This window comes from Haemaphysalis longicornis, unplaced genomic scaffold (genome assembly GCF_048455015.1).
Source record: "Haemaphysalis longicornis isolate Haplotype H1 unplaced genomic scaffold, Haemaphysalis longicornis Haplotype H1 scaffold_2, whole genome shotgun sequence".
In the NCBI taxonomy this organism is placed as follows: Eukaryota; Metazoa; Arthropoda; class Arachnida; order Ixodida; family Ixodidae; genus Haemaphysalis; species Haemaphysalis longicornis.
The window spans coordinates 155,649,580-155,676,654 of NW_027526295.1; the positions used below are offsets into that span (position 1 = coordinate 155,649,580).

Here is a 27,075-nt window from a genome sequence, read left to right on the forward strand (position 1 = left end):
GAATGGAACATTGGCTGTGTGCGCAAGATGAAACATAACAATAACTAAGTTGTCACTTTAAAGCTGCTGAGTTAAAGATGCTGTCGTTTATACCACATCCTTTAAGACGCACAGGCCACTCTACTGGATGGGCGCAAGCATCTGTGAAGGATTGAGAGTTAGGGCTTTGTTTTATTTGCCGCGCACTTTTCAGTAGTTGATTGATTGTAGGGTTTAACGTGCCGACGCAACGCAGGCGATGAGGCACGCCGTAGTGGAGGGCTCCGGATTAATTTTGACCACCTGGGGATTTTTAACGTGCGCCGAAATCTCGTACACACGGGCATTTTTGCTTTTCGCCTCCATCAGAAAAGTGGCCACCGCTGCCGGGAATCGAACCCGCGACCTCGTGCTCAGCAGCACAACGCCTTAGCCACTGAGCCACCGCGGCGGTTCACTTTTGAGTAGTTTTGTGCACATGCCCTGTGCCATCCTGAGTACGGTTGAACCTCGTTATAAAGTAGTAGTACCGGGGCAGTAAATTAGTTCTTATATCTGAAATTTGTTGTAACAGTAGCTGTAAAAATCGGCTCTGACAAATCGGTTATCTGACTCGCGCAATATTCCTTGATACTGAAAAGCATTATGCTAGGCTCAGAACACACTGTGAATAAAGTAATATTTACCTGCCTCCTTGTGGCATCTAAAACTAAATGAAGTGGAACATGACAATGTGAAGTTACAACAGAACAAAGTTTTTTTTTGGCAAAACCGGCCAGCGTTCTTATTTATTTGAAGAAGGATGTGACCTTCGGCTGGTGGTTTTTCACAGCACTGCAGGATGAAGCTTGCTTTCCAAAATGTCCACGCAGGAAATGGCCTTTTCTTCAAGTTTCAAGCCTTGTGCGAACCAAATATTTTTGTTATAGCCGATATCGCGTGTGGCTGTCGCGATTACGGTTTCGTTGTAAAAAGAATGAGCGTTACTGAAATGAAGCGTGACCAAAGTAAGTTCGTATTTAGTTCGCTATAGCCGATAATGCACTATATCAGTTCAGGAGAGTATTGGTTTGGGCGAGTTAATACATCTGGCGTACTGAAGCGCAGCACAGACGAGGACAGGGACACAGACGACGACACACAGAGCGCTAACTTCCAACTTTATATGAGTCATATGAGCTTCAGCGGCAGTTAGCTCCAGAGCGACATAGCGGAGGAGTGTGCACAACGCAGAAACGTGCAGTCTAAAGCAGTTGCTGCTTAGAACTTGACATCCAGACGATGTGGCAACACTGTAGTGTGTTCAGCCTTTCGTGGCGTAACCATTAAAAAAAACACAGTTTTGCTGAACAAGTGTGTTTGGTGCTAGGGCTGCATCTTTCGGGTAGTGCACTTTGCCAGTGCTGCACTGGCGAGAGTGAACTTCTAAATGAATGCAGTAATTGCATGTTCTCATGTGGCCAGGCATTGGTTGGTAAAAGCTGAGCACCCTCCGACTGCCATGGCTTAGTGGCTAAGGTGCTGTACTGCTCAGCCAAAAAATGGGGGTTTGGCCCTGGCCACAGTGGCTGCTTTTCAGATGAAGGCAAAAAGCAAAAACACCCATGTGTTGACATTTCTGTGTACGTTAAAGATCCCCAGGTGGTCAAAATTAATCCGGAGCCCTCCGCTATGGCGCACCTCGAAACCCTGGTGTAGCTTTGGCGTATTAAACTTTCACATTCGAAATTTTTAATTTGAAAATTGAGGCATCCAAAGGATTTTTGGGCCATGAAAGGAACAGAGGACAGGTGGTGAGCCAGAAGCAAACTGTCTTTCATTACAGTAAACGCCTGCGTAAAATACACCCGCATATTATACAAGGTGCAATTTGGGGACAGAAAAATAAAAATAAAAAGAAAATGGTACATTTTCATATAATGCAAGTCAGGCAAGCTCGCAGAAAGCATTTGTTTGCATTACAGTTAATATTCAGTCGTTGCCTGTTTCACTAGCACTGTCTTCATTAAATTCCTTGCTGTAGATTTCTTCCCGAAGAAAGTATACTTTTCAGTGCCGTCAAGGGCATTTGAGATGCCGCATTTCTAAGACAGCATTTGATGAGCTCCTTGGAGACATTGGCCTAAGCATCTGCGATCCTGCTAGAGCCTATTTCAGCCAACTTCTGGGCCTTCCAACCTCATTCACTCTAAGTAGCGGCACTTGAACCAGTCTTTATAGGTCTTGTGAAATGCAAACATCCAAGGGTTGCAGGTGGGATGTCATCCCTGCGATAATGATGACAAGTTCGGTGCACGATTCGCGCAATAGTTTTTTCCCATAATAGACCAGGTGACATCAAAAAGCATCCAGCACAACTCGTAATGGGAACCTGAGAAGTGCCCCAGGCTAGCAATGCCAGGCAGACTTTATCCAGTCAAGCACCCATTAATGCTTCGTCCATCCACCTTTTGTTTTGGCATTGTACAACATTGTTCAGAAACTTCTCATTTTTTGGACCCATCCGTTGGGACCTATGCCTTCTCACTGTTAGTCGGCCTTATGCAAACTTTCTTGGAGTCTTTCTTGCGCGCTGTGAGTGCTGACTACGTGCCAGGTACACTAGCACCTTATCAGCATTGCCGATTTGGCCCAGCTAAAAGTAAACAATCTTCTGCAGTTTTATCACGTGCCACTGAAAAGCTACAAGGTGTTCCTCACAGCTTTCGAGGAGTTTCTGCGAATTGGCATCCAGTTATTTAAAGAAAATCTAGGGTGGCATGTATAACGCAACACCCAGTTTTGCTGGCCTTAAGTAATTCCGTGGAGTGTCTTTTCCTGGGCAATTTCTCTTGCATTTGCTCGTAGCAGCTCATGTTCTCCACCAGGTGGGCAGCAAATTGGCATTGCACGGTGGCTATCAGCTTCTGTTCAGTCCCAGGAAAGACTTTGTTGTTTGGCTCGGGAAAAATTGCCTTCTTTTGCTCCTCCCTGCTGCAAACGCTACCCATGGTGACTCCAAACTCCTGCCGCCCTGTGGCGCAATTCCCACTCGTCTCGACAGGTTTGGTGGACTTCTGGTGCAAGCACTTTGCAAAGTTGGCAAAGTGCTTGCACCAGAAACAAAAGGGGGGCCTACTGGCGCCACTGCAAGCTGACGCATTTTCTACTACGAGCCTTGATAGTGGTAGCACCGAAGAACAACGAAAGCGTAACTGCAAATTTTTTGGCTAAAAACTTTGGGATCCACACAAAGTATGAGGCAGAAAGTCCACGTGGTAATACTTTGAAAAAGAAAACCTCGTACATTATTGTACGAGGGTTTTATGGCAGGTTTGTGGCGGGAAGTGAAGCAGTGACGTCACAGGTGGCAGTGCATTCTGGTTGACATTGCAACCTCCTGCCCTCTGAGAATGCAATTATAGGGAGTACGGCCACACTTGTTTTGAAGTACCAGTGCTGCACATTGCACTTGTGGCATGCCTGTGTGGGCCAGAGTGACTTTGGTACTCACTTTCTCTCTAAGGTTCCTAGTGCTGGAAAATGCGTAGTGTGGTTCTCTACATTTTTTCTGATCACTGCCATCAGTAGGTACTCATTGACTGGAAATGCAAAACTCAAACCAAGCTGAGCATCGTTGTGCTGCTATTTGGATACATAGAACTCAACTGGAGAAGTACAAGCTAATGTTGAGGCTTTCTTTCATTGTTTTCTCCTCACTAAACCTTTTTTATAATAATTACTATTTTATTCTGCGTTTGCTACAATTATAAGCTTATCCTGTATTATGTCAGTCTTTAAACATCTGATAAGGGTTTGCATATCGTCCAATTTCTTCACTTCTCAAGAAGCTGCATTGCGTTTTCTACTTGCAGAGCATTTGGGAAAGAAACTGGAGGACTACGTCGTCAAACTGGAAGTTCCTGTCAAGGTAAAGATTCACGTTTATGTGAGCTTATGGTTTGCACTGGTTAGTGTAATAGAAAGGTTGTGTATGGGCACCTGCATTTATGCCAAGTTTAGCCTTTGTTAAAAACTGCTGAATGATGATGATGATCGGTTTTTATAGCGCAAGGCCAACAAAGGGCAATGAGCGCCATTAGTCGCCCAAAAACTGCTGCAAACATCAAAGTAATACTATTGCCATCATGCACGTGAGTTTTACGTGGGTACCCAAGCAATTCCAAGCATGCTGTGGAACGTCCGAAAAACAGCCAAACATCCAATGTCAAGTTTGGACGTCGTCCACTGTACGTCCATGTTTGGATGTACATTTTTGGACGTACAGTGGACATCCAGCAACGGATGTACAAAGGATATACATTTTCGTATGTCCAAAAAGGACATCCGCCCGTGGATGTGCAAGGTTACCACGAAGCATTAAATAATGGCGTAAATTGAATATAAAAGCAAAAACAGAACAACTACCCCACTTTTCAATTTAAAAAAATTTGCACATCAACAAAATCTTTTGTTGATGCACAGGAAGGGTATATAAGAATTGAGAACCACTAACAAAACCGGTGAAGCAAGTATTGCCATGTTTGTGTATACTTGTCTGCGTGGTTGTGCGTTGGTCTTGTGTGGTATAGTATTCGTTGTGGGAACATACGCTTCTTATTAATAAAACGTGCGAGTCCTCATTTTTACTGAACGTGCAAAATATACCCAATTTCGGACGTCTCACGGATGCACATGGTATGTCCATCGGCTCTGGAACTGGTGTCCAAAGGACGTCCGCTAGAGCCGGAATGGACGTACGCTGGACGACCGACGAACGTCTGGTGGTTTTGGTATATGAGCTGGAAATTTCAGTTGTGCACTTTCTGTCCTGATATTCTCAAGCTGTTGGTGGCGAAAGTTCCTGGTGGGAAAGACACAATGTATGATGGGATAAAATGTGAAAACCATGAGGACAGCATAAACAGTCTTCTTTCTGTTCATCCCGTGCTTGGTCTTTAGATTTTATCACATCCTGTCAAAAGACCAATTACCCCTTCAGGTTGCCTTGATGGGCACAGTGCACATTCCGAGAATGTTGTGCGGGAGCCCAAAATTTGAGTTTTATTTTGCTCTTCATATGCTGACAGTTGTTGCAGGTTAGTGTTGCCTGCAACATATTCATATGGCATCATGTTCGTGAATTTTTGTCCTTTTGTGAGGCATTTTTGTCCTTTTGTGAGGCAAACAACCCCTTTGGCAAAAGGGGTTGTTTTAGCTAGTGGGGACCGCAGCTTCTTTGGGGGTTTGCAGCTGTGCGCGTTCGAGTGTCACATCAAACGGTGGACATACCAAGCGTTGGATCGCTTCCAAATTGTGCTTCACCAAGATGGCCAAAGGACTGCGTTACACAAATGCATTTACAAAAACACAAACTGCTATCATCAGCCATTTCTGTTTTCATTTTCCTTCTGCTGCATGCAACACATTTCAAAAGTTTAATTATTTACTCTGCTTATGGACACATTGGTTGCTACGGCCATCAGATGGCGCTGGTGTGGAGCACATGAATGCACAACTTACTCCAAGTGCTGTTGGCTTTTGTTCTTATAAAGTTATGCCCAAATCACGAAACACTGCCTAAATGCAACACTGTGACAGGGCAACAGCCTCCTGGCCATAATAAATGTAGCAGGGGAACTTCATTAAACACACAGCAGGTGACGTCATTATTTTTAAGCTAGCTTTGATGCGTGGTTTGGCATGTTGTCCACTCCATTGTTGGGCCATGTAATGCTTCCACTGGAGAGTTATTGGAGCTTTATAACTATGCTTTGACCTTGAGGATTTGGTGGCATCTGTGAGGGCAACGTCCCTGATCATTTCGTTTAGACTGTGTGCGTGTGCGTGCGTGTGTGCGTGCACGCGTACGTGCACGCATGTGTGTGTGTGTGTGTGTGTGTGTGTGTGTGTGTGTGTGTGTGTGTGTGTGTGTGTGTGTGTGTGTGTGTGTGTGCGCGCGCGTGTGTGTGTGGGGAGAGAGAGAGTGTGTGCATGCACATTGACAATGTTCTTGCCGTGGTGCAGGTCATGCGGACAGGAAAGAGGTCGGGTCTCATTCGCGCAAGGCTTCTTGGAGCGGCTGCTGTCAGGGGCCAAGTGATCACCTTCCTGGACGCCCACTGCGAATGCACGCAGCACTGGCTGGAGCCCCTTCTGGCTCGCATCGCAGAAGACAGGTACACTACATCTCCTTGCACGCACATTTCTAGTGGGGCACATGATCTATTTTGCGAGCAGCTACATTAAAAGCTCGTTAATTCGAACTACAACGGGATGCTATCTCAGTTTTAATTAATAGAAGTTTGAACTAATGAAGGCAAAGAATAACTCAGCATAGAGCAAATGGAAAGCACTAGTGCATGTCAACAATTTGATTCAGTGCATTTAAATATTAATCACTTAATCTATGCCGAATAATAACATTTGTATCACACTTTCTTCAAAATGTTTCGTTAAAAAAAGATTACAACTGTGTAAATACAGTACATGTTGCACTTAATAAATGTTTTTTCCAAGGACACTCAACTCCAAGACATGACAAATAATCTTTCATCGAACATGCACATAGACTACATACGACATAAACATAACCAAACCCTTGGTTACCTTAAAAGAAGCTTCTTTTCAGCCCCAACGTCACAAAATTATTATTCATTTCATACATCTCTCCACTATTAGAATATGCTTCATTTAGGTAACCCTGATCGCATCACATTGATAAGTAATCTCAAGCAGGTGCAAAACCATGATGCTCACTTTGTGATGCGTAATCATCATTGTACACCAAGCGTCACCGATGTTAAAATTAATCTTCGGCCTTGGTCTTCTCGCTGCTTGCTGCTCGCTGAAAACAAACTCGCCTTTTTTTTAACAAAATATATTACCATAATTTCCAGATACGTCATCAACATCACCATCAGCCCATCCACGCCCACTGCAGGGCAAAGGCCTCTCCCTTAGATCTCCAATTACCCCGGTCCTGCGCTAACTGCGACCAGTTTATCCCCGCAAACTTCTTGATCTCATCTGCCCATCTGACCTTCGGCCACTTCCTGCCACGCTTGCCTTCTCTAGGGATCCACTCTGTTACCCTTTATGACCAACAGTTATCTTGCCTTCGCATTACATGCCCTGCTCACGCCCATACTAAGATCTCCTTAATACGTGTTTGTTCCCTGACCCACTCCACTCTCTTCTTGTCCTTAATATTACACCAACATCTTCCGTTCCATTGCTCACCGAGTCGTCCTCAATTCAAGTTGAACCCTTTTAGTGAGCCCCCAAGTTTCTGCACCGTACGTGAGTACCGGTAATATTCAGCTGTCATACACTTTCTTCTTCAGGGATCTCTGAAGAAGAAAATTTCCATGTATAGTTGAACACAAATATATCGAACTCCAAGGGATTTGTTTAAATTTTGTTTAAATACGGTTTAGCTTCTGTTTAAATTCCACTTTGAGAAGGCAACTTGATGTGAAGAACTAACACTGCGGATTGTATTAATGCAGGACCCGGGTGGTGTGTCCCGTTATTGACGTCATCAGCGATGAGACGTTTGAGTACGTGTCCGCCTCGGATATGACATGGGGTGGCTTCAACTGGAAGCTCAACTTTCGCTGGTACCGGGTGCCGCAACGAGAGGTTGACCGCAGGGGTGGAGACCGCACACTGCCTATCAGGTATACGGGTAGACCGACTGCCATGTTTTGTTCCACGATTGTGTGTGTACCGCAGAACGTGAACCACGTTTTTGATAGCACAATAGTCGTACGATGCGCACATTTTGCTTTATGCACGCTTGAAGATTCGAACCTGAGAAATGTATTTTTGGGATGTGAAAAACTGAATTGGACAAGGGGGCACGAGTGTATACGTGTACGGTTGAGCATTTGCAGGTGTGTTGTTTGATGTGATCTCAAGTGCACTTCGTGGGCGTATATCTGCAGCCGCAGCTGTGGCTCCAGCATGTTGAGCCTGGAATGAGAGTGGTTTTAATGTAAATCATAATTATACGTGGTCCTAGAATGAACACATAGGAAAAGAACTTCTATTTGTGCATGACAGTTCTTAAGGGGGGACATGGCTCGTAAAACTACTTCTTTTAATTTCTAAATAAACTCTGTGAAACTTGCCAGCCTAGACTGGCAAGTTTCAGCAGCAGCAAGCTTGCTGCTTGCTGAAGCAGCAAAATTGCTGCTTTTTCTCCACTGATTTAAAATATGCCTCTATTTTTTCAGTCGGTCAATTAGTTCTTGAGATAATTAGAGATAATTAGTCATTTTTGAGGAACAATAAACATAACAGCCCTAGCAAAAATTACCAATAGACAAAACCAATAGCCTATTGGGTTATTGACACCAATAGCTATTGGTGTCTCAGTCTATAGGTGTATTGGTACCTATTGGTGTATTGGTCTGGTCCTATAGGTGTATTGGTACCTATTGGTGTATTCGTCTAGTCCTATAGGTGTATTGGTACCTATATGTGTATTGGTATCATGGGCCCACTGGAGCACCAACTGAAATATGGCCAAATGCATGCCAAGGCCTTTAGTTCACTGCATTCATTTGGTCATGCTACACTTGCTTCAGCAAGTTTCTAAACACAACGTGGTCCCACTATCCTTCAAATACCACAAAGCCGTAAGTGCTGGTTGACTGCAGCTTTATTGCCCAACAGGCTGTCGAATTTCTGGTACATATATTCCTCGAGTCAGAGCTGCAAGACCTGCAAAAACAGTATGGCAATAATTAGAAACTTCCGCAATGACTGCACATTTTTATAAGTGTGTCTAGCATTTCGTCCAGGCGAAACATACCACTCTACGGCAGCACGCCGCTCGACCTACGGTGCGTCAGTACGCCGATGTGGTCGGAACGCTTCTAAAGCTAGACATTCCGTTTCGATTCCATCTGGATGAAACATTATCCGCGGCACTTTGTTTCATCTGTACAAAACGCTATATGCACAGTCGTTAATCGGAACACAAAGTCCTACATGCATTTGTATTCAATTCACACGTGGTTGCATCGATAGTGGCTTTTCCAAAATTGAAAGCGCCGCTTGTCGACTTGCTCTCCTATATTTAATAAAAATTTTATCAGGAAATAAAAAGCTTCTACAGCTTCACGGTGAAAACAAATGTATACATACCTTCAAATGCAAAAATCCGAGCTGCGTAATGCGTGCACGTTCGTCACCTCACCGTGCGTGAAGACAATAATCCTTGAATACGAGCGACGTTGAAGGTGTCTTTACATTCTAGTGCTCCACAGATGATGTCCTCGTAACATTAAAACTAACAAATAAAATATGGGGCACTAAAATTCACAAACACGGTGGCTAGCCGCTGAGATGAACGCCCACGCCGGGGATCGTGCCGATGCGCAGGACATGGAAGAAGCCATTTTGCTTTTTCTTGCATACGAAACCTCCGCCAGGTTCATATTTTCAGAGAAGCATTATTGAGCAGTTTTAATTAATGTATTTCACCTTAAAATTATGATGAAATGTTAAAATGCGGGGATAATTATTTTGGTGTTAATTTTGATTTTGTAGGCTTTACTTTCTGCAAACATATATGAAGTACGACACCCATCCTAAGAATCGGCCGTTGAATCGGCACCCAAAACAAATATGGCCGCTCCGCGGCACAGCGAGTTCAGAAAAATTTGAGGCAATAGTTATGAAGGCGAGCGCTGATGCTCGCGAAAAAAATCTATAACTACTGTAGGCACAGAATCACACGCGCTGTGTTTTTTGCTTGTCGCAAGCATTGCGGGCAACCACCATGCGCCGGCAGCAGCAACTCGTTGCTACCAGGAAATTTTTGAGCGCTACAGGGACATTATTTTTGAGGCGTGCTAAATGCAAAATGCTTGCAGCTAACGTGAATCGAATGTCTTCGGGCACAAACATTGCTTGCAGGGCTGCAGATTAATTTTGACCACCGGTACCGATCGAGCGCCGCAGCGCGAGATCGACACACGGGCGGTTTTACCTTTCTCGTCGATCTGAAAAACAACCGCTGCGGCCGGGGTCGCACCCCCGTCCTTGGGACCACCTAAAAAAAGCTAACAGCTCTACTTTTTATTAGTGCCTGTAAACCAATGGCGCCGAACAATGTATTTGACCAATAGATATCCCCTATTGGTCTATTAGGCTGATACAACCAATAGCCATTGGTCCCACTATCCCAATAGCTTTTGGTCCCAATAGCTATTGGTCCCATTGGGACCAATACAACCAATACGAATTGGTCTATTGGACCAATACATGTCACTCTATTGGACCAATAGATTTTGTATTGGTCCTATAGATACTCAAATAGAACCAATAGCCTGACCTATAGGACCAATACATTATTTCTATTGGACCAATACAAATTTCTATTGGAATTTTTGCTAGGGAGTGTTAGTCATAAAACTAATCTTTAAAGATTATGGTTTTATTACTGTCCCATACTATGAACCCTGGTGAATGCAATGAGAGAATCTGTTTTTTGATGCACCGCTTGGAACTAATTTTACACCTCATAAAACTTTGGTGTTTGAAATGGACATTAAAAATTGTTCCTTTTTACTGGTGCCACCAACATTTAATGAGCTGTAAAATTAGTTCCAAGCAGTGCATCAAAAAACCGATTCTCTTATTGCACTCACCAGGGTTCATGGTATTGGAAATTATAAAGATTACAGTTTTATGACAAGCACTGTTTTGTCTATTGTTCGTCCAAAAATGACTAATTATCTCTAATTATCTCTGCAACTAATTGACTGACTCAAGAAATGATGGCATATTTGAAATCAGTGACGAAAAAGCAGCAAGTCTGACAATTTTCACAGAATTTACTTAGAAATTAAAGGAGCTGTTTTAAGAACAGCGTCCCCCCTTAAACCAGCCTACCTTCTGATGCAGCGCAGCACAACGAACTATGGTTACCGGTATAGCAATAATTGTTTGGTACACGTGTGCAGGAAGCTCTTACACTGGTTGTGTACTGTTAGTTTGACTTCCCTTTAGTGTTGTTGTGGTGTGCTGATTTCTGACTGCTTCTCCAGGACACCCACCATGGCAGGGGGCCTGTTTTCAATCGACAAGGACTACTTCAACGAGCTGGGCAAATACGACGAAGGCATGGACATCTGGGGAGGGGAGAACCTCGAACTCTCATTTAGGGTGAGCGACTGACACTCTTTGTGTTGCTATATCCTGCAGAGATATCTTTTCCTTCCTATAAACTTCTCTTCTCTATATGTAACAACAAAAGACTGTGGCGGTTAAAAAAAGGGCCGAATGAATTAGCAAGAGAAGGAACTGAGAAATTTCTGCGGGAGTTTGTCCAGATTGTGACATAGTTATAAGTATACAAGTCACTCATAGGTGGGGTAAATGCCACCTGTGATGATGGGTACCATACACCCAGCCTCAGATTGTGAGTGGCACAGACTACTTGGTACAAGAAGCGTGCTTGCATACATTTTCGTTCTACCTATGTGTGACCAAAAAAGTTGCATGCCTTACAGCTAGTCAGCCCATGTCAGCCCATGTCACCATGCCTCAAGTAGTGAAGAAGCAACGAGCACTCTGCCTTGAAACAAAGAAAAATAGTTAGTCATATTTTTGATTCTGAAAAATTATACAGCAGCAGGTGATGCACAAAAATGAACTGAAATAAACAGTCTGCGTTTAAGACTGGTGTATGTTTTGTATGTTTAGTGACGGCTGTAAAGTAGTGTGCGTATTTTGGTTATAGTGCACAACTGCTTATACAGTCGAACCCCACTACAGTAGAATCTCGACGATGCGAATTTCGCGAGACCGCGAGAAATATTCATATCATCCAAAGTTCATATGAACCAACACAGACCAAAAAATTGAGCACTAAAAAAATTTTCGTTTGTTTTCTTACTTTCGTGTGAAGAAATCTGATGTTTCTCTGCTTTTTTTTTAACTTCCATGTCACCGAGCGGTCCTTTCCGGAGCGCGTAAAAATTCGCACTCGCCTCCTCACTCGTGGTGCCCTAGCACTACACACCACAACAGTCAAGGCGTGAGCTACATGGCGCAATTTTGCACGCGGTTCGTGCACGTTGGCTTTGCGCGTGCGATTTTTTTCACGCCTGCGTTGACAGTTCCGCGCCCGTGGCAGCTTCTGCCTCAGTCAAAAGCTGCTGCGAGCACAATTATAGCGCGATGCACGCTAGAATCGTGCCCGACGTGCGAAGTGCACAGCAGTGGGAGGCACCTGAGGTCTTGCACCAAAGGAAAGGCACGCACCTCAAGGTGGCATTTTCGAAGCACTCATCACAGCCGGCTGGCTCCGCCAGCCGGCTGTGTTTCATGGCAGATATTTCATGGGGGCTGTCACTAGCGGCATGGATGATGTTTTATAGTGCCGTTTTTGCCCACATTATCAGCTCCTTCACCGCACAAGCAACTTCGTGTGTACTCGAGCGGCATCTTAAAAGCGATTAGGAGTGGTCGCTCGAGTGCCCCGCACCAATTCGCGGCCAAAGCCGCCGCCAGCCATGCGTGCGCAGCAATCGGGCGTGCGCAGCAATTTGCCCGGCTGCGCAGGTCCGTTCGTAACAGCTGAAATTTTTGCCCATTGCAAACAATGAAATTTCCCCAGGATTTCTCAGAAATTCAAATCATCCCAAAATTTGTACCACCCAGAATCGTATCATCGAAATTCCACTGTGTAACGAACTCCGCTTGAACATATTTCCACTTCTCCATCAGCTAGTCATAGCAGTCAATTCAACAAAGTCCTCACCACAATGAACCATTCGCCAGAATTGTTTTCACTTCAATGAAATTTTTCGCACGACCCATCAGTTTTGTTGTAGCGGGATTTGTCTGTAGTGTGGATTTTTGTGGCTCCCATAACATACAAACTGTAGTGTAGCTGCTTGTTCACAAGTTGTTTCAACTCCTCTTTTCGAAGCATGCATCTCAAACGTGTCACGTGGGTGTTCTCCTCCTTCTCCTTTCCCCAGATATGGATGTGCGGTGGAGAACTGGAGATCGTGCCCTGTTCGCACGTTGGCCACGTCTTCAGGAAGTCGACGCCCTACTCGTTTCCCGGTGGGACCAGCCGCATCGTCAACCACAACAATGCCCGTTTGGCTGAAGTGTGGCTCGACGAGTGGAAGGACTTCTACTTCGCCATCAATCCAGGTATACGCTATGCTTTGGTACAGCCTCAGGCACTGATTAAATAAATTCCCCTCAGTCGTCATGGCTAGGCAATCAAGCACATCTGGCGAGCTCTTTTTACTTTAGTGCCACCAAACTTCAAGGAAGGTAAGCATTATGAATCCTGTTTTTGGAGCTTGTAGGTGGGTTTTATAGTGATTAGCAATGAATGAAGATGGTAACTTTTAGCTTGTGACTACAAAGGATTAAAAGCGGTGCTGTTCTGAAGTATGAATGACTCTCACTGAATTTTTATGTTTATCTTTTTTAATGGGAGGAGAAAGAGGGCTTCAAGAGGGCAAAATTTTGAGTGCAGTTGGCCCTTAAGCGGGTCTGTTGTAATGGGCATAGACTGTACTTTGGCATGCACATTGCATTCCTGAGTGGAAGCAGTCACATGGCTTATTTGGCTAGCATTGTGTAGCGCTTTTGGTGCAAAGGAAAAAAATTGAAGCAAATAATGGATTTGAAGGTCACAAGATGGGAGCAGTTGGAGGCCCATGGGCGGGGCCTTCAACCTGCAGTGTATATCAGTAGATTGACTATGGTGGTGGTGCTGGTGGCGGTGGTGATGATGATCGCACTTCGCTGCTGCTTCTTGCACAACCTGGTTATCTCTGTGCACACCTCTCATCTCACTAGTCTCTTACTGCGCAGGACCTGAGGTGGGGCCTGAGGAGCTCAATTTTGGTTTTCCGGCCTTAGAAATTCTGACATTGCCTTTGTGTTAATAAAATCCCCAAGTTCCCAACGTTAGAATGGACTCTCTCTGTCTGCACACATGTGCATGATTATGAACCAGCAACATGTATGCGTAGTAGTAATTGTATAACTAGCTTGTCTCATGTATGATGCTAGGTTACTATTTAGTGTACACTCCCTTTTTAAAACAAGGGCAATAAGTGACCAATGTTGTGAAACGCCGGAGTTGTGGTTGCCCGGCACTGAAAATGACTAAAACACAAAAGAAAAATGTTGGAATCTGCGTCACTGTACATATGTGAATTAGTTTCGATTAAGTAAATCAGTTACCAGATTGAAAAGAAAATTTGGTACGTTGGAGTTCATTTGAGAATTGAACCTGGGTCTCCAGAGTAGCAGCTGAGTGCGTTACTCCGATGTTAAATAGGCACGTTGCTTGCGGTGGGAAAAGGGAGTGTAGCGCGTGTGGTTCTGACATCATCTCCGTGATAGGTGCAAATGACGGCGCACCAAGAGAACAGCAGGCGCACCCAGTAAAACGCCGATTCTGGGGAAATGGTACTCACATTAAAGGAGAGTCAACTGTATCCCGTCTTCTCTATACACTTTCGCAGTGCATGTGCAATCAAAGAACTTGTGCTTTCCCTCATGTAAGCAGTTCTAAGTGTGTCTCTGAATTTTCTTCTTTTCTCAGCGGCCAAGAATGTTGACAAGGGTGACTTGTCGTACCGGAGGGATCTTCGGAAGAAGCTAAAGTGCAACAGCTTCAGGTGGTACCTGGAGAACATTTATCCAGAGTCGCATATGCCTCTGGATTACTACCATCTCGGCGAGGTAAGCGGCAGGATGGCGCAACTGCATGAGCATGAAGTTTTTCAGTTAGGTCTTGAATCAAGCTCATAGAATTCAGCTCTGTAAGCATGCATGAAGTGGGCCTAAAAGAGCTGTCTTTTTTTTTTTTTTTTTTTCAGATTAGTGTTCAATTTGAGGCATGAAGCATTAAAGAAAAACTTGCCTTAACTACAGACCCTGGCTGCATGTAATGTGTGTTTGTAAATGTGTACTTTAATACGCAGCAATACAACCTTAAAAAGCTAGTTTCGATTTGTCCGATGGGGTGAAAACTTACTAGGCAGATTATAAAAGTGGTATCATGCATATAGTAGAAATCATAGTACATCTAGGCTTGAGCAAACTAAGGATTTCCAGTTCAAACCAAATTCGAAACAAGGGATTGTGATTTTGTTCATACCATTTCTAGTTAAATAGTTCGAATACCAGTGTGTTCGAACAGAGAACACACCTTGGTCCCACATTCTATAAACACGCATGATTAAATTGTTTAATTTCATAACCTGAACTGGTTCAGGTGCCTACATTTGCTCCTAATAATGATGCTCTTTGACACATAATTTCTGGGTATGATTATGCATAGTGTACTTCATTGCTAAGGTTTTATTATTCTGTGATATTTTTACACGGTGGAAAGACATATGAGAGGAACCGTAGCACATGATGACAAGTTGAATTTAATTGGAATGGCCATCCTAGCATGGGCACGTAAACAGCTGTTGGCTTTCTTAGAGATGGGGTTCATCGTGGAGCATGACGCCACCATTCCTCTTGGGGCAGTGTAAATCTTTTAGATCTACCTCTGTAAACTCCTTTATATATTACAGCAATGAGGACCCACATGATATGCATTTATAACACAGCTCTTTATGTAGATGTGTACATCATTCACTTACCATGCAAGAATTACACAAAAGGTTTTGCTTGAAAAGTGTCTTGCTACACCTGAAGTGCAGCAGTGACATAATCCTACGTCCCCGACTGATGCAGATCAAGCACGCCGAGTCGTCCAACTGCCTGGACACGTTTGGCCGCAAGAGCGGAGAGAACCTGGCGGTGAGCAAGTGCCACGGCCAGGGGGGCAACCAGGTGTTTGCCTACACCAAGCGGCAGCAGATCATGTCTGACGACAACTGCCTGGACGCCTCTTCGCCCCGGGGTCCTGTCAAGCTGCTGCGCTGCCACGGCATGGGCGGCAACCAGCTCTGGATCTATGACAAGGAGGTGCGCACCGTTGAGCTCGCACACTGAAACGGGAGATGAATCGTAGGGGTGTGCGAATACTCGAATATTCGAATAGTACCTCCGCAAATCGAATATCTACTATTAGACTTTTCCGAATAGTCGAGTGGAGTTTCCGATTGTTCCCTGGCTTTGCGAAAGCGAGAGCCGTTGGTGTACACTAACGCACTGCTGCTACACCGTCTGTTCAACAAGTTTCATCCAAATTGCGCTTTCGACGGGCGCACCTTGCACAGGCTGTAAATTTTATCCCCCTGCACAGAGTAATCTGCAATTGCATCGATAAGATCTTTTTCGAGCCGTCGCCATCGACTCTGGCCGCCATTTTGAATTCTGTGACCGAATGTTTACATGTTAGGGTAGCTTCCAATAAAGACCGCTGCCGTTTTGACAGCGCTTTCGTTAATTTAAAATCAAAAGCGGTTTAATGCAGTTGGTGTGTGGTTATTTGCGTGCTTACATTTTTTTTTTTTCAGACCACAGTGAATAGCACAGGCTTGTCCACAGCGATTGTAGTGCGACCTTTCCTTCCTCTACGTATTATTCACGCCTCACGCTGCCCGTGTGCTTCTGAAGAAGGCCTCATCGTGGTTCATGATTGTGGTTGTGCCGTGTTTTCGCGTCCTATTGTTCATGCCTACAAAGTGCTCGCTTCTGATTTACGAGGCACTGTATAATCCTTGGCTATAATTGCAGTGCAGCAATTCCAGTGCAAGTAGGGTTTTTTTGTTGTTGATGATGTTATTTTTTTTTTTTCAAATGCATACCATGCTCGCTCCAGATTCCTGGAGTACCACGGATGCGAGTTGAAAAGTGCTTTCTCCGGGTTGAAAAAGAATGCCATGTCTCCCAAACATGCAAAGTAGTTTGTGCTTTTGCACAAAAACCTATGAAAACCCAGGTGAAAATGTATGTTTTTTTCTAGCTGGATTATTGAACCAGAAATTTTTTCTAGCTAGAAATATTCTAGCTAGAAAAGGCAAATTTCTAGCTAGAAATAGCAGATTTCTAGCTAGAAATAGCAGAATTTCTAGCTAGAAATTCAGTTTCTAGTTTATTTCTAGCTGGATTGAGATTTACTTCTAGCTAGCATTTGTCAGTCCAGCTAGAAGGAAAAAAACCACAAGCTGGAAATAATCGTTTCTAGCTAGACAAAGAATTTTTCTAGTTAGAAAGTTGTCGATTCCAGCTAGAATCTAATAATCTAGTCAGAAATGAAGCTGGAAATTATGATTTCTTGCTAGAAATGCTCTATTCATTTTCACGGGGGAAATCAAAACCTTCAAAAAAGAAATGATGTTGGATATTCGATTCGAAAGTTACTATTTGGCATTCGCACACCCTGAGAGATAAGTTCAGACTTATCACCTATAATGCCTCGATGACTACTTAATTAAGCAATGCTTCCAGCATTGTAGCACTCCAACTTCACATTCTGCATTCCACTCAATTTCCTCTCTTTTCCTTTTTCCTTTTTCCCCATGCAGGAGCAGTCGTTCAAGCACGTCAACACGGCGCGCTGCCTGGACAAGCCGGTTTCTGCCGACCCCTCGCTCCCCGTGCTACGGGAATGCGACGGGAGGTCCTCTCAGCGGTGGGTCATGCAGGGGAAGTTCAAGTGGCAGGCCTCCTCCTAGGCCAGGCAGCAGGACGTCGTCCCCCGCTTGAACCCACCCACCCACGGGCACCGCCAACAAGTGCTGGCGCACAAGCTTGCCCAAAAGTGAAATCGGAAGTGAGAGAGAGAGAGGGGGGCGCACCCGGATGCTGCTGTCTCGTGGCCCGGACTTTCCCCTGAGTGCGTGCGTGCCTTTCCTGAACTAGCGCGAGAAAAACTTAGCTGTCAGCACGCTGTGAATTATGATTGTGCCCTATGCAGCTGCAGTGGCAATGAGACGCAAACCACTCTACAAAACAGTGAGATTGTATCTGCGACTCGAGCCTTGTCCCCGAAGTCTCTTTGGTATGCCATCACTGGGTAACACTGGTGTGATACGGTGCCAGAGCGGGCCACTTGGTTTGGTGCAGCTAGCTCACTGTCTTCCTGCTGCCATTCTGAAGCAGTCTGTGCGCAAGGAAGTGTGATTTCGACACAGTGAACATGGCATCGGAGTGCGCAAGTGCACCACAATTGAATTGTTGAAGCTTCGGTGGCCACTGAACAGTTTCCTGCTTTCTTTTGGGAGAAGAAAGAAGTGACTGAATACGTAAATCCAAGCCTGAACACCGTTCAAACGTGCGTGCGACTAGAGCCGTGGGGATCATCATTACGACGTACGTTTCCAAACAAGTCTTCTACGGTTGCTTGCGTTTCTGCCACTTCGAGATGATTCCACTGAGGCTGTGATGCGACATTCTTTCCATTTTTTGTGTGTGTTCCTTTTCTCGTGCAAATGAACTGCTCTTCTCGTGGACTGAAAGTGACTTAATGCCGCTCCTTTGTGGCGTTTAACTGCTTGCCACATCTCTAGAGACAGCTGTGAAAATCGCTGTGACAGAAAAGTGGTGCGCGCAGTGGAGTGTTCCTATTTTTTTTTATCTTCTGTTCCATTCCTTCCTTTTTTTGTAACTTTTCATCATTCCTTTTGTTCCGTAGCGACTGTGTTGTACATGAAGTGTTTTTGGGAATCGTGCCCAAAATGCCTCTTTGGCCGAAGTGGTCTCGTTTAGCTGGGGTGGCCCACCTTTATTATTTTGTCGTACTTTTGTTGAAAATGGACCGAGTGGGAAGAGCGTGTAATAGTTGTGTGTGCCCCCTATGCACCGGTGATATGCGGTCACTCCAGTTGCGAGAATGAGGATGCAACCAAACGTTTGTTAGAGAACCAATGCGCAAGCCACTGACTTTGGAGTCAAGCTGTGTGCATCGCAGTATATCATTATTGTTATGGCAAACCATGTCAGTGTCTTTCTTTTTTTCCTTTTTTTTTTACCCACACTCCTGTTTCTCTTCCACGTTGTAGGCTCAAGGGGAGTTGGCTGTTACCGAGTTCTAATTTGTTGTAATCAGTTTTTTTTTTTCGAACGAGAGTTTTAAAGTGTAAAGACGTAGTACTTCTGCACTTTATTGTCTTCCACCACGTGTGCGTATGCTGAGGATCTTTCTGCCTGGTTGCAAATCTTGTTCATCCTGTGCTGTGCGCTTCTCGAATGAAAAACTGTTTTCTTGCGTGTCCGTACATATGTGTTGGGCGCTTAGCCTGTAATTTGACATTGGAGCAATATCTGTGAGAGGTGGACGCATTACAACTGCTCGGTTCCTACCATAAAAATGCCGTGACATGTTTCAAGCATCACCGAGCCTGTGTCCTTCTTTTCAACACTGCAACAGTACCATGGGGCAAAGCACAGTACTATCTTCATCAGTCGAGAGAACCAAAAGTGGAGAACGAGGAAACAGGTACGCAAGCAAGTTACACACGTTTTGCCGATCCACTTGTTGGGCAAAGTGCAACAAAACCAAGAAGTCACTCTACTGAGCTTCCATTGGTCGGTGGAATTCGCGGCCTGTGCAAGCGCGGCAATCATCATAGCAGATTACCCTGCCTGTACTCACTATATACAAGGTGGTACTACGATAATTGGGACACTTTAAAATTTTTCCTGAGTGAACTGCCGTTCTATTCGCACTCAAACTTCACACGAAGGTCGCATTTTGGGGTCTATTTTGTTTGACACCGGGTACAACGATGATGCTTACTGTTTATTCTGAAAATAAATAAAACGATTTTCGCCAATGGGAAAATGGTGGCTGATTTGAATGTGGGAGCCAGTGCAAGCTGATCTCGGAACGACGGCACCACCTGGGGTTTGCAAAGCGAAACGGACGATGAGGATTCACAGTAGGAAGGAGCCAAATGAGGTAGCAGACGATCAGAAAATTTCTCGTCCCTAGTTTACGATGATCACAAATAGTTGCATAACAGGAGATACCACCCACAATAAGCTATTCCCCTGGTTCATCGTTGCCAATAATTTGTTTCCTGAAAATCATTATTATTTATTTACAGAATAAACAGTCAAGTACCTTCGTCGTTCTCGGTGTCAAACAAAATATTTCACAAAATGCGACCTTCGTGTGAAGTTGTGAGTGCAAACAGAGCGGCAGTTCGCTCAGGAAAAAAATTGAAAGTGTTCCAATTATTGTCGTACCACCCGGCATGATCCCGTCTCCGGTCATTGCTTGGGATTGGTAAAGACTGTTAAAAACATCAAGTTAATGGTTTCAAAAGTGCTTTTCAGGTGCGTTCCTCTAAAACAGGGAACACAAACATATTTTTAGCTGCCACCCCTCTGTCGCTTTAAAAATGTCTCTGCTCACTTGCCTACTGTATGTTACAGCCCATGAGCGATAGCAGCCTTGTCATTCTTATATCCACCAGTGGGGACAGACAAAGATAAGTGAAATAAACATGGTGGGATCACGTGTTTTCTGCATGGTGGAGCATCGCAGTATCACTGTACACAGTGCATTTGTTGAAATCTAGCCAGGTAGGAAATGGTGAAAATATTCATGGGCTTTCACAAAGAACTTCCTATGAAAGAAGCAACGGTGTCACAGAAAATAGCTTGAAATGCGTGGCAGTTTCAAACTCTTAGCTATTCATGCCATGGAAAGTCTCAAGAGTCCAAAGGCATGGCAGAAATGAGAACATTTTTCTTTCTCATTCCTACATTTACAAAACTTCTTTAAAGTTGATTTTCCTTTCATTAGTGCTGCTGGGTTTCAAGTTCCCTTCACTAGACTTGCCAGGCATTTTCATCGACTACTCCGGCTCGATATGTGAAGCTTCACTGCAGCACAGCTACGCTTGCTGTGAAGCACCCTTTAAAGGCGAACGTTGATTTTATGGTAACTCCATAAAAAAATATGAGGGAAAGGCTTACTGGCACCTTCAGACCTAGTCAGCTCTATTGCGTTATCAGAGGGCGTCCGAGGCGTCTTTAAGAAGCATGAATTGCATCGCTTATATCCTATTTGGGAAAATGGCGAAATTCAAACACTTGCACTTAAATGACAAAACAAGCTAGCTTCCCATGTAACATGTTTTGCATTTTTTGGCACGTCATCATGCATCCAAGCAGCCCACCTGAAATACCCTTTCACCAACACTTGCAGCAGAGTAGGTGAGGACACTGCCAATTTTCGGAGCCATAACATTGTGTGGGGGTGCGTAAATATTATACATGCCATAAAAACCGCACACGCCATGGGTAAATTATAATGTGTAAATGGGAAGGTGGCTTGGCACAGCCTTGTTAAGAGAGCAACCTGACACAAGACTTTATTAGGCCCTCATCACGTGTTCTGTCGCCACACGGATAGAGGATGTACACCACCAACAGACAACACAGAAAACAGAAAAAAATTGTTGATATGGTTACAGATCTTGTAGACAAAACCTGGGTTTAATTGAATTCCAAAATGATCAGGTAAGTGTGTCCCGACCTCACCCTTACAATCTGTAGTGTGTGATGTTTGTGTGAAATTTGAGTGCCGACGACCGAGCGGTTCATGCAAAGAAAAACTTTATAGCATTGCAACCTGGCATGAAAAGCAAGTGCAGCCAGCATGGGCCTTCGTTTTTTAAACTTTAGAAGACCCCTCTATAGCAGGGAAGGCGATGGATTCGGAACAGTTGGTTCCTAGAATTGAAGAGGAATCGTAAGTACAGGGAATGTTCATAAACTGTTCATTAACATACTGCCACAAACATAGTAAAGACTGTGCCGCAACTGGAAATCTGTAGGAAGCAGAAAAATTGAGCAATAACAGTCGTCGTTGCTGGGCTGCGCTTGCAAATATCTGAAAGGAATCGATTACAATGTGCACATGTGTGGTTGGCAAATTTCTGCAAAAGGTGTACGAGCTGGGCAGAGCAATGAAATAAGGGGTAAAAATCCAGTGCACGAACAGCACACATAACCTGTTAATCCCAACTTTCAGAACCTTTTCCCTTAGGTCTCGACCTGTTTCAAGTTGGCAAAATAAGCACCGTCACCTACAATGCTAACCACGTTTTTTACACTTTGTAAAGCATGCCTTGGGATACCTGTAATTTTTCGGTAAATATGAGGGGGTTCTCCTCACAAGTATGTTTGCTTGTGAGTGTGCCGGTGTTGCAAGTGCTTGTGACAGTTCCCTAGGATTTGCGTGGAAAACTGCAGCACAATACAACATTACCCAAAAGAATTCCCAACAGCACAGAAATCAATGCAATGGGCAGCCTCCACAAATCAACATGACGGCAATGCAACGAGTCCTTCCAAATTACAGAAAAGGTTGAGATAGCTTGCCGAGAATGACCACAAGGGTCTTGGAGTTTTTAAAATCTCTATGGTCAGTGCCTGTCTCAAAAACTGTGTTTTCTTTATAGAATATCAGCACTCGCAAGGTCTTAGACCTCACTCCATAAAATCCCTATAGCGTACAAGGTGCCATACACCCTTGTTATAATGAAGTCAATTTATTCTCATTATCTCTTTTATTGTAGTGCAACGCAGTCCCAACTACAATGCAATTTAGAATTGATTACTCGAAGAGTTTCGGTAGCTTGTTCTGCTTGAAGTGAACTAGTAAGTTTCGAACACTTACTGACAGCAGCATTCATAGTGAGCAAGCAACTGTCCCCATAGCCGTCAAAGTGCCCGAGCCTTTTTATGGGCCGAGCTTGAGACCCCTCTGTCCCCTCATGACCAGGCTCTACAAAGCTGTGCCAAGAATTGTGGGCAAAGAGGTAAAAGGCAGTTCAAATCATTCACAATTGCTGATGCAGGTGTCCCGTCATAACCCAAACTACGGATGCTGAAATAGCAGAATAGGTTCTGGATGCCCTCTATGAGGGAGAAGATCCGATCAACAATCAGCCTTGTGAAATACCAACTGTGGCACGTACGTGTCCCGTATTTTGCGATGTCGGATTGTCTTTTCCATTGCGAAGCAAAATTGATTGCATGGGCAACAACCATGACCTCATGCTGTGTCTAAACGGACTGGAGTAGGTGCTTATCATGCCTTGCAGGCCCAGCTTGCTGCCTTATTTTGTACCTCAGTAAAAGTTTGCTTCACTATTTGCTTCACTAAATATCTCGCGCTGAATGGGGGACACTGGTCTTAAAACAACCTCTTTTAATTTTCAAGTAAACTTTGTGAAACGTCAGTATTGCTGTTTATTTCCCACTGATTTCAGATATGCCATTATTTTTTCAGTTGGTCAATTAGTTCCCAAGATAATTAGAGATAATTAGAAATTTCTAGTCAAACAATAGACAACACAATGTTGGTCATAAAACTGCAATCTTTACATTTCCAATACTATGAACCCTGGTGAATGCAATAATCAAAGCAGTTTTTTGATGCATCGCTTGGAACTAATTTTACCCAGGGTGGGGGGGGAGGGGGGAGACGAGGTGTGCTAGTGCTCTTGAGAAAGCTTGTCGTCTCTGGCGTATTTTACCCCCACATTCCTTTGCCATGCCAGTCTGGCTGAGCATTGAAAGAATGATAATCTTGCACCGACAAAACTTTATAGGAGGCAAGGAAGAGCTCGAAAAAAAATCTACCAGAGAGGAATTCCCCGCCACCATTTCGAAGGTTCTTCACTTGTGCACACTGCTACGATAATGTTAAGCTACAGTGTTAAGATGGATGCTTGCGTCGGCATGAAACGCGGTAAAAAACTCACGATGATGGGCACACTATGCGACAGTGGCTACCGCACATGGTGTAGCAAGCCTGTAAAAGCAAACTAGTACTAAAACTACAGCGAGAACAACTATATTAACTCTCGATGTACCAATGCTGATGCTGTCCTAATAAACTGAAAAACCCTCCCAAACTTCAGACCCCATAAAATAATTGGGCGTTTGTATGTTTTGTATTTATGGTTCCCTCACCCAACATAACTTATCCACTTTATTATGGGCGCTTTTAAAACAACCTCTCAATACATTTGCAGGAAGAGCAGAGACTCGTCTGAGACGGATCATCTCGGTGACTGTAGCTATTTGAGCAGTTATGTTTATCAAACATGCATTGTATCACATTCAAGAAATAAAATGAAATACAAATTTCCTCTTCTGCAGACACTTAATAAATTAATATATGACCTCACTTAAAACATTAGGAAGTGATTATTCAAATACCTGAGAACTCAGAAACAATATACACCATTCAACTTAAGGCACACTGCAATCTCCACCTTCACAAGACATCAGCGATCATGCATGGATAATAAATCAGTTGAAGAAAATGGCTTACAATTGGAGGCCCCGTTTGTGCATTGGCACTTTGAGCATGAGCTTCCCCAAAAGACGAGGGTGCTTCGCTCCTTGCGGCTTATTGCCGTTGTTGTGTCTAAGTCCCCTCCACACACAGCTGCTCTCATCGGCCACCGCCCAGAAAAAATGTGGCCGTGGAGGCGAGGAGCTTCAATTGTGACCGAGGCCGAAGAGAGCCATTGGGTCTTTATTACTGTCGCGACCGCTGTCTGCCCGTAGCAGGGCTGATAACCGTCGCGCCTTCAAGTTTAGGATCAAGTCTGGAACTGGCTCGGTGAGCTGAAGCGCAGCCTTTTTGTCATCATCCAGCTAAACCACACATCTGCCTGATGCGTATAGGCCCATCATCTTGGACGTCTGCCACCGTCGCTGTGCTGCTTATGGTTCTGCCTAGACAGACAAAGATCTTCGGTTCACTTTCGGGCTTTCAACATAGCATTCTCCCCTATCATCAACCGGCAGTCCCTCTTTTTTCCCAGCCATGCCGTGAAGAGTCAATACTTGGAGCTTTATGTACCCCCTCTATTTTGTTCCACCCTTGCGGTGGACGCAAGTGAATTGAGGCACACTAGCAAAAAAAAAAGAGTGGAGTGACTACCCCGATAATACGACTTTCAAGGGACCGCGAGAAAGCGTCGTATGACCGGGGTGTCGTACGACCGTGGTGCGGGTAAATGCCGGCCTAGTAGATAGTCTCGCGCGACAGGTGGGCTAAGAACTTATTTAAACTATTATATTTAGCGCATTCTCGAGTTATTTGCAAACCTTTAGCTGAAATTCCAAGTTAAAAAAAGCAACGCCTATGTTGTGCCCCCTTCCCTTAATGGCGTCCAGCTAGCCCACCAGCCAAGCGTCATGTGCTACGCGATATAAGGCTCATGTGGTCGAGGAAATTCACAGGAAAAGGCTACTGTGAAACTGCCAAGGCCAAGCGAAACGAACTATAGTACAAGGTGGAGATAAACAGCATTGCCGTGCGTGGTGGAGACATCCTTTCAACGGTCCCGTGCCATCACTATTGGGTCACAGTGCTCAACACATAGCTGTTCTCGTTCCCACAAGACCCAGCAACGCAAAATAGACAAGATAATTCAACCTTCGCCAGTAAACCATGTTGCGGTGAAAATTATAGCGCGCTCTTGCTACAGTGATTACTGCGGCGGCTAGCGAGGGACCCAAAATGGTGGTGCCAACGGGCACGTGTCTCCCTCCATCACCCCCTCTATTTTGTTCCACCCTTGCGGTGGACGCAAGTGAATTGAGGCACACTAGCAAAAAAAAAAAGAGTGGAGTGACTACGCGGCTTCTGATAAGCAGAGAGCAGATATATTGGGAAAAAGAGCATCATGAAAGAAAGAAACTTGGATCGAGCGGGCGGGGAAAGCGGCTGTTCGGTCGTCGCCGTGGGGCTGCGTCGTATGTTTCCGTGTTCATCGGCGGGTCAACGAGAGCTTCAAATTCACGGGCCACCTGCCACCTGAACTTCGATTTCTCGCGGTTGGCGCGTTGGCGTACTGCTGCCGCGTGGGGCAGTCGCAGGTTAACTCCTGCTCACGAGTACCTGCCTGCTTGCTTGAGTCTGTTTAGTAAGTCGTCTGATCCGCCTGTGGACCCTTGCACATCAAGCAGCATCAAACAGGGGTTAAGAACAAAGAAGGCCAGGATGGGGCGGCAAAGCGGTGTAAAATATGTGAAAAGCGCCAGTCTATCCGCGTCAGGGTCCATCGTATGAAGGGAACCGTTTGCACCCGCGCGTCATATCATCAGGGTTTTTAATGCATTGTTTCTATGGGGAGTTTGCCGGGACCACGGTGATCTGTCGTGAGAAGCGGGTCGTCGTAAGTCCAGCGGTGTTCCACTCTATAATGTTGGCGTTGCTTAATTAACTAGCCCGTACATAGTAAGGCTTGCGTTATGTATGCCTAATATTACACCGACTTACAGGCCAGACAAGGGTAATTTTCAAAGGCTTTCAGTCGTAGTAACGGAGAAAAGAAGAAAAAGACTGAAAAGGTGAAGGATATTGCAGCTCACGAGCTAAGCGAGATTTCAACAGGCGTCGCGCCGATCTTCGCAATTCACCGATACCTCACCTAGCGGCTCAACAGTCACCAAAGACCCCAGGCGCCATGGCGGCAACCACAATACTGTCATATCCATGGAGGAAAGAAATTGTGATTTTCTCCATATGGTCATATCCGTTAGGCAACCGGACACTAATGCTTTCGCATTCACTACATCATAAAGAGTGCTGATGTATCCTCAGAAAAGCAATTTAAATTCGTTAAACAGATCAATGGGAAGGGAAGAGCAATGATCTGAGGGCAAGAAATAAAAATAGGGTAGAGAGAATTCCCAGTTGTTCGCAAAAATCGAAATTCGCATCACATTCTAAAAATCTGTGAAGTGATCTTTCGTGTTTTTATTGCGCAGTAGAAATTACCTTACGGAAAAGGTTAAGTCTCCTGCCACGCGCGTGGCACGAGCTGCGCCCCCCTGGTAACGGCTGCTGCCACGCAGAAGTGACGTCAAGCTAAAGTAATCACGTGACTTCCCGTGACGTCACAAAACAAACGTCATATTTACGTTATTTGATCATGCCGCTTTTTTGTGCACGACGACGACGGCAGCCGGGTGTTCACGTCTTGTGTCCCGATGTTCTCCGCCCGTGGTTCGAATGGCAGGCCTGACGCATCGTTACGTCCTTATCTCCCTGTACAGCGGCTGCCTCAGGGCGCTTTTTTCTTGTTGGGAGGTGTGCTTGTAATTATTTAGATTGGGTATTTTTTGTGAACTTGCTGTTGCACGTCTTGGTAAGCCTAACGCATTGTTTTCTGC

At 44.7% G+C, this 27,075-nt stretch overlaps 1 protein-coding gene across 7 annotated transcripts in view; it reads left to right on the forward strand.

Moving 5' to 3' along the window:
* The window catches only part of Pgant5 (polypeptide N-acetylgalactosaminyltransferase 5), a 274,060-nt gene extending 254,810 nt beyond the window's left edge, over positions 1-19,250 (forward strand). For all 7 annotated transcript variants that reach the window (XM_077698473.1, XM_077698472.1, XM_077698475.1 and 4 more), the window contains 8 exons: positions 3,834-3,889; positions 5,986-6,137; positions 7,470-7,640; positions 11,022-11,139; positions 12,963-13,143; positions 14,558-14,697; positions 15,706-15,939; positions 17,445-19,250. In XM_077698473.1, the coding sequence (XP_077554599.1) occupies positions 3,834-3,889; positions 5,986-6,137; positions 7,470-7,640; positions 11,022-11,139; positions 12,963-13,143; positions 14,558-14,697; positions 15,706-15,939; positions 17,445-17,594 (1,202 nt within the window). In that variant the 3' untranslated portion in view covers positions 17,595-19,250. The remainder of the gene's footprint in view (positions 1-3,833; positions 3,890-5,985; positions 6,138-7,469; positions 7,641-11,021; positions 11,140-12,962; positions 13,144-14,557; positions 14,698-15,705; positions 15,940-17,444) is intronic.
* The last annotated feature ends 7,825 nt before the right edge of the window (positions 19,251-27,075 follow it).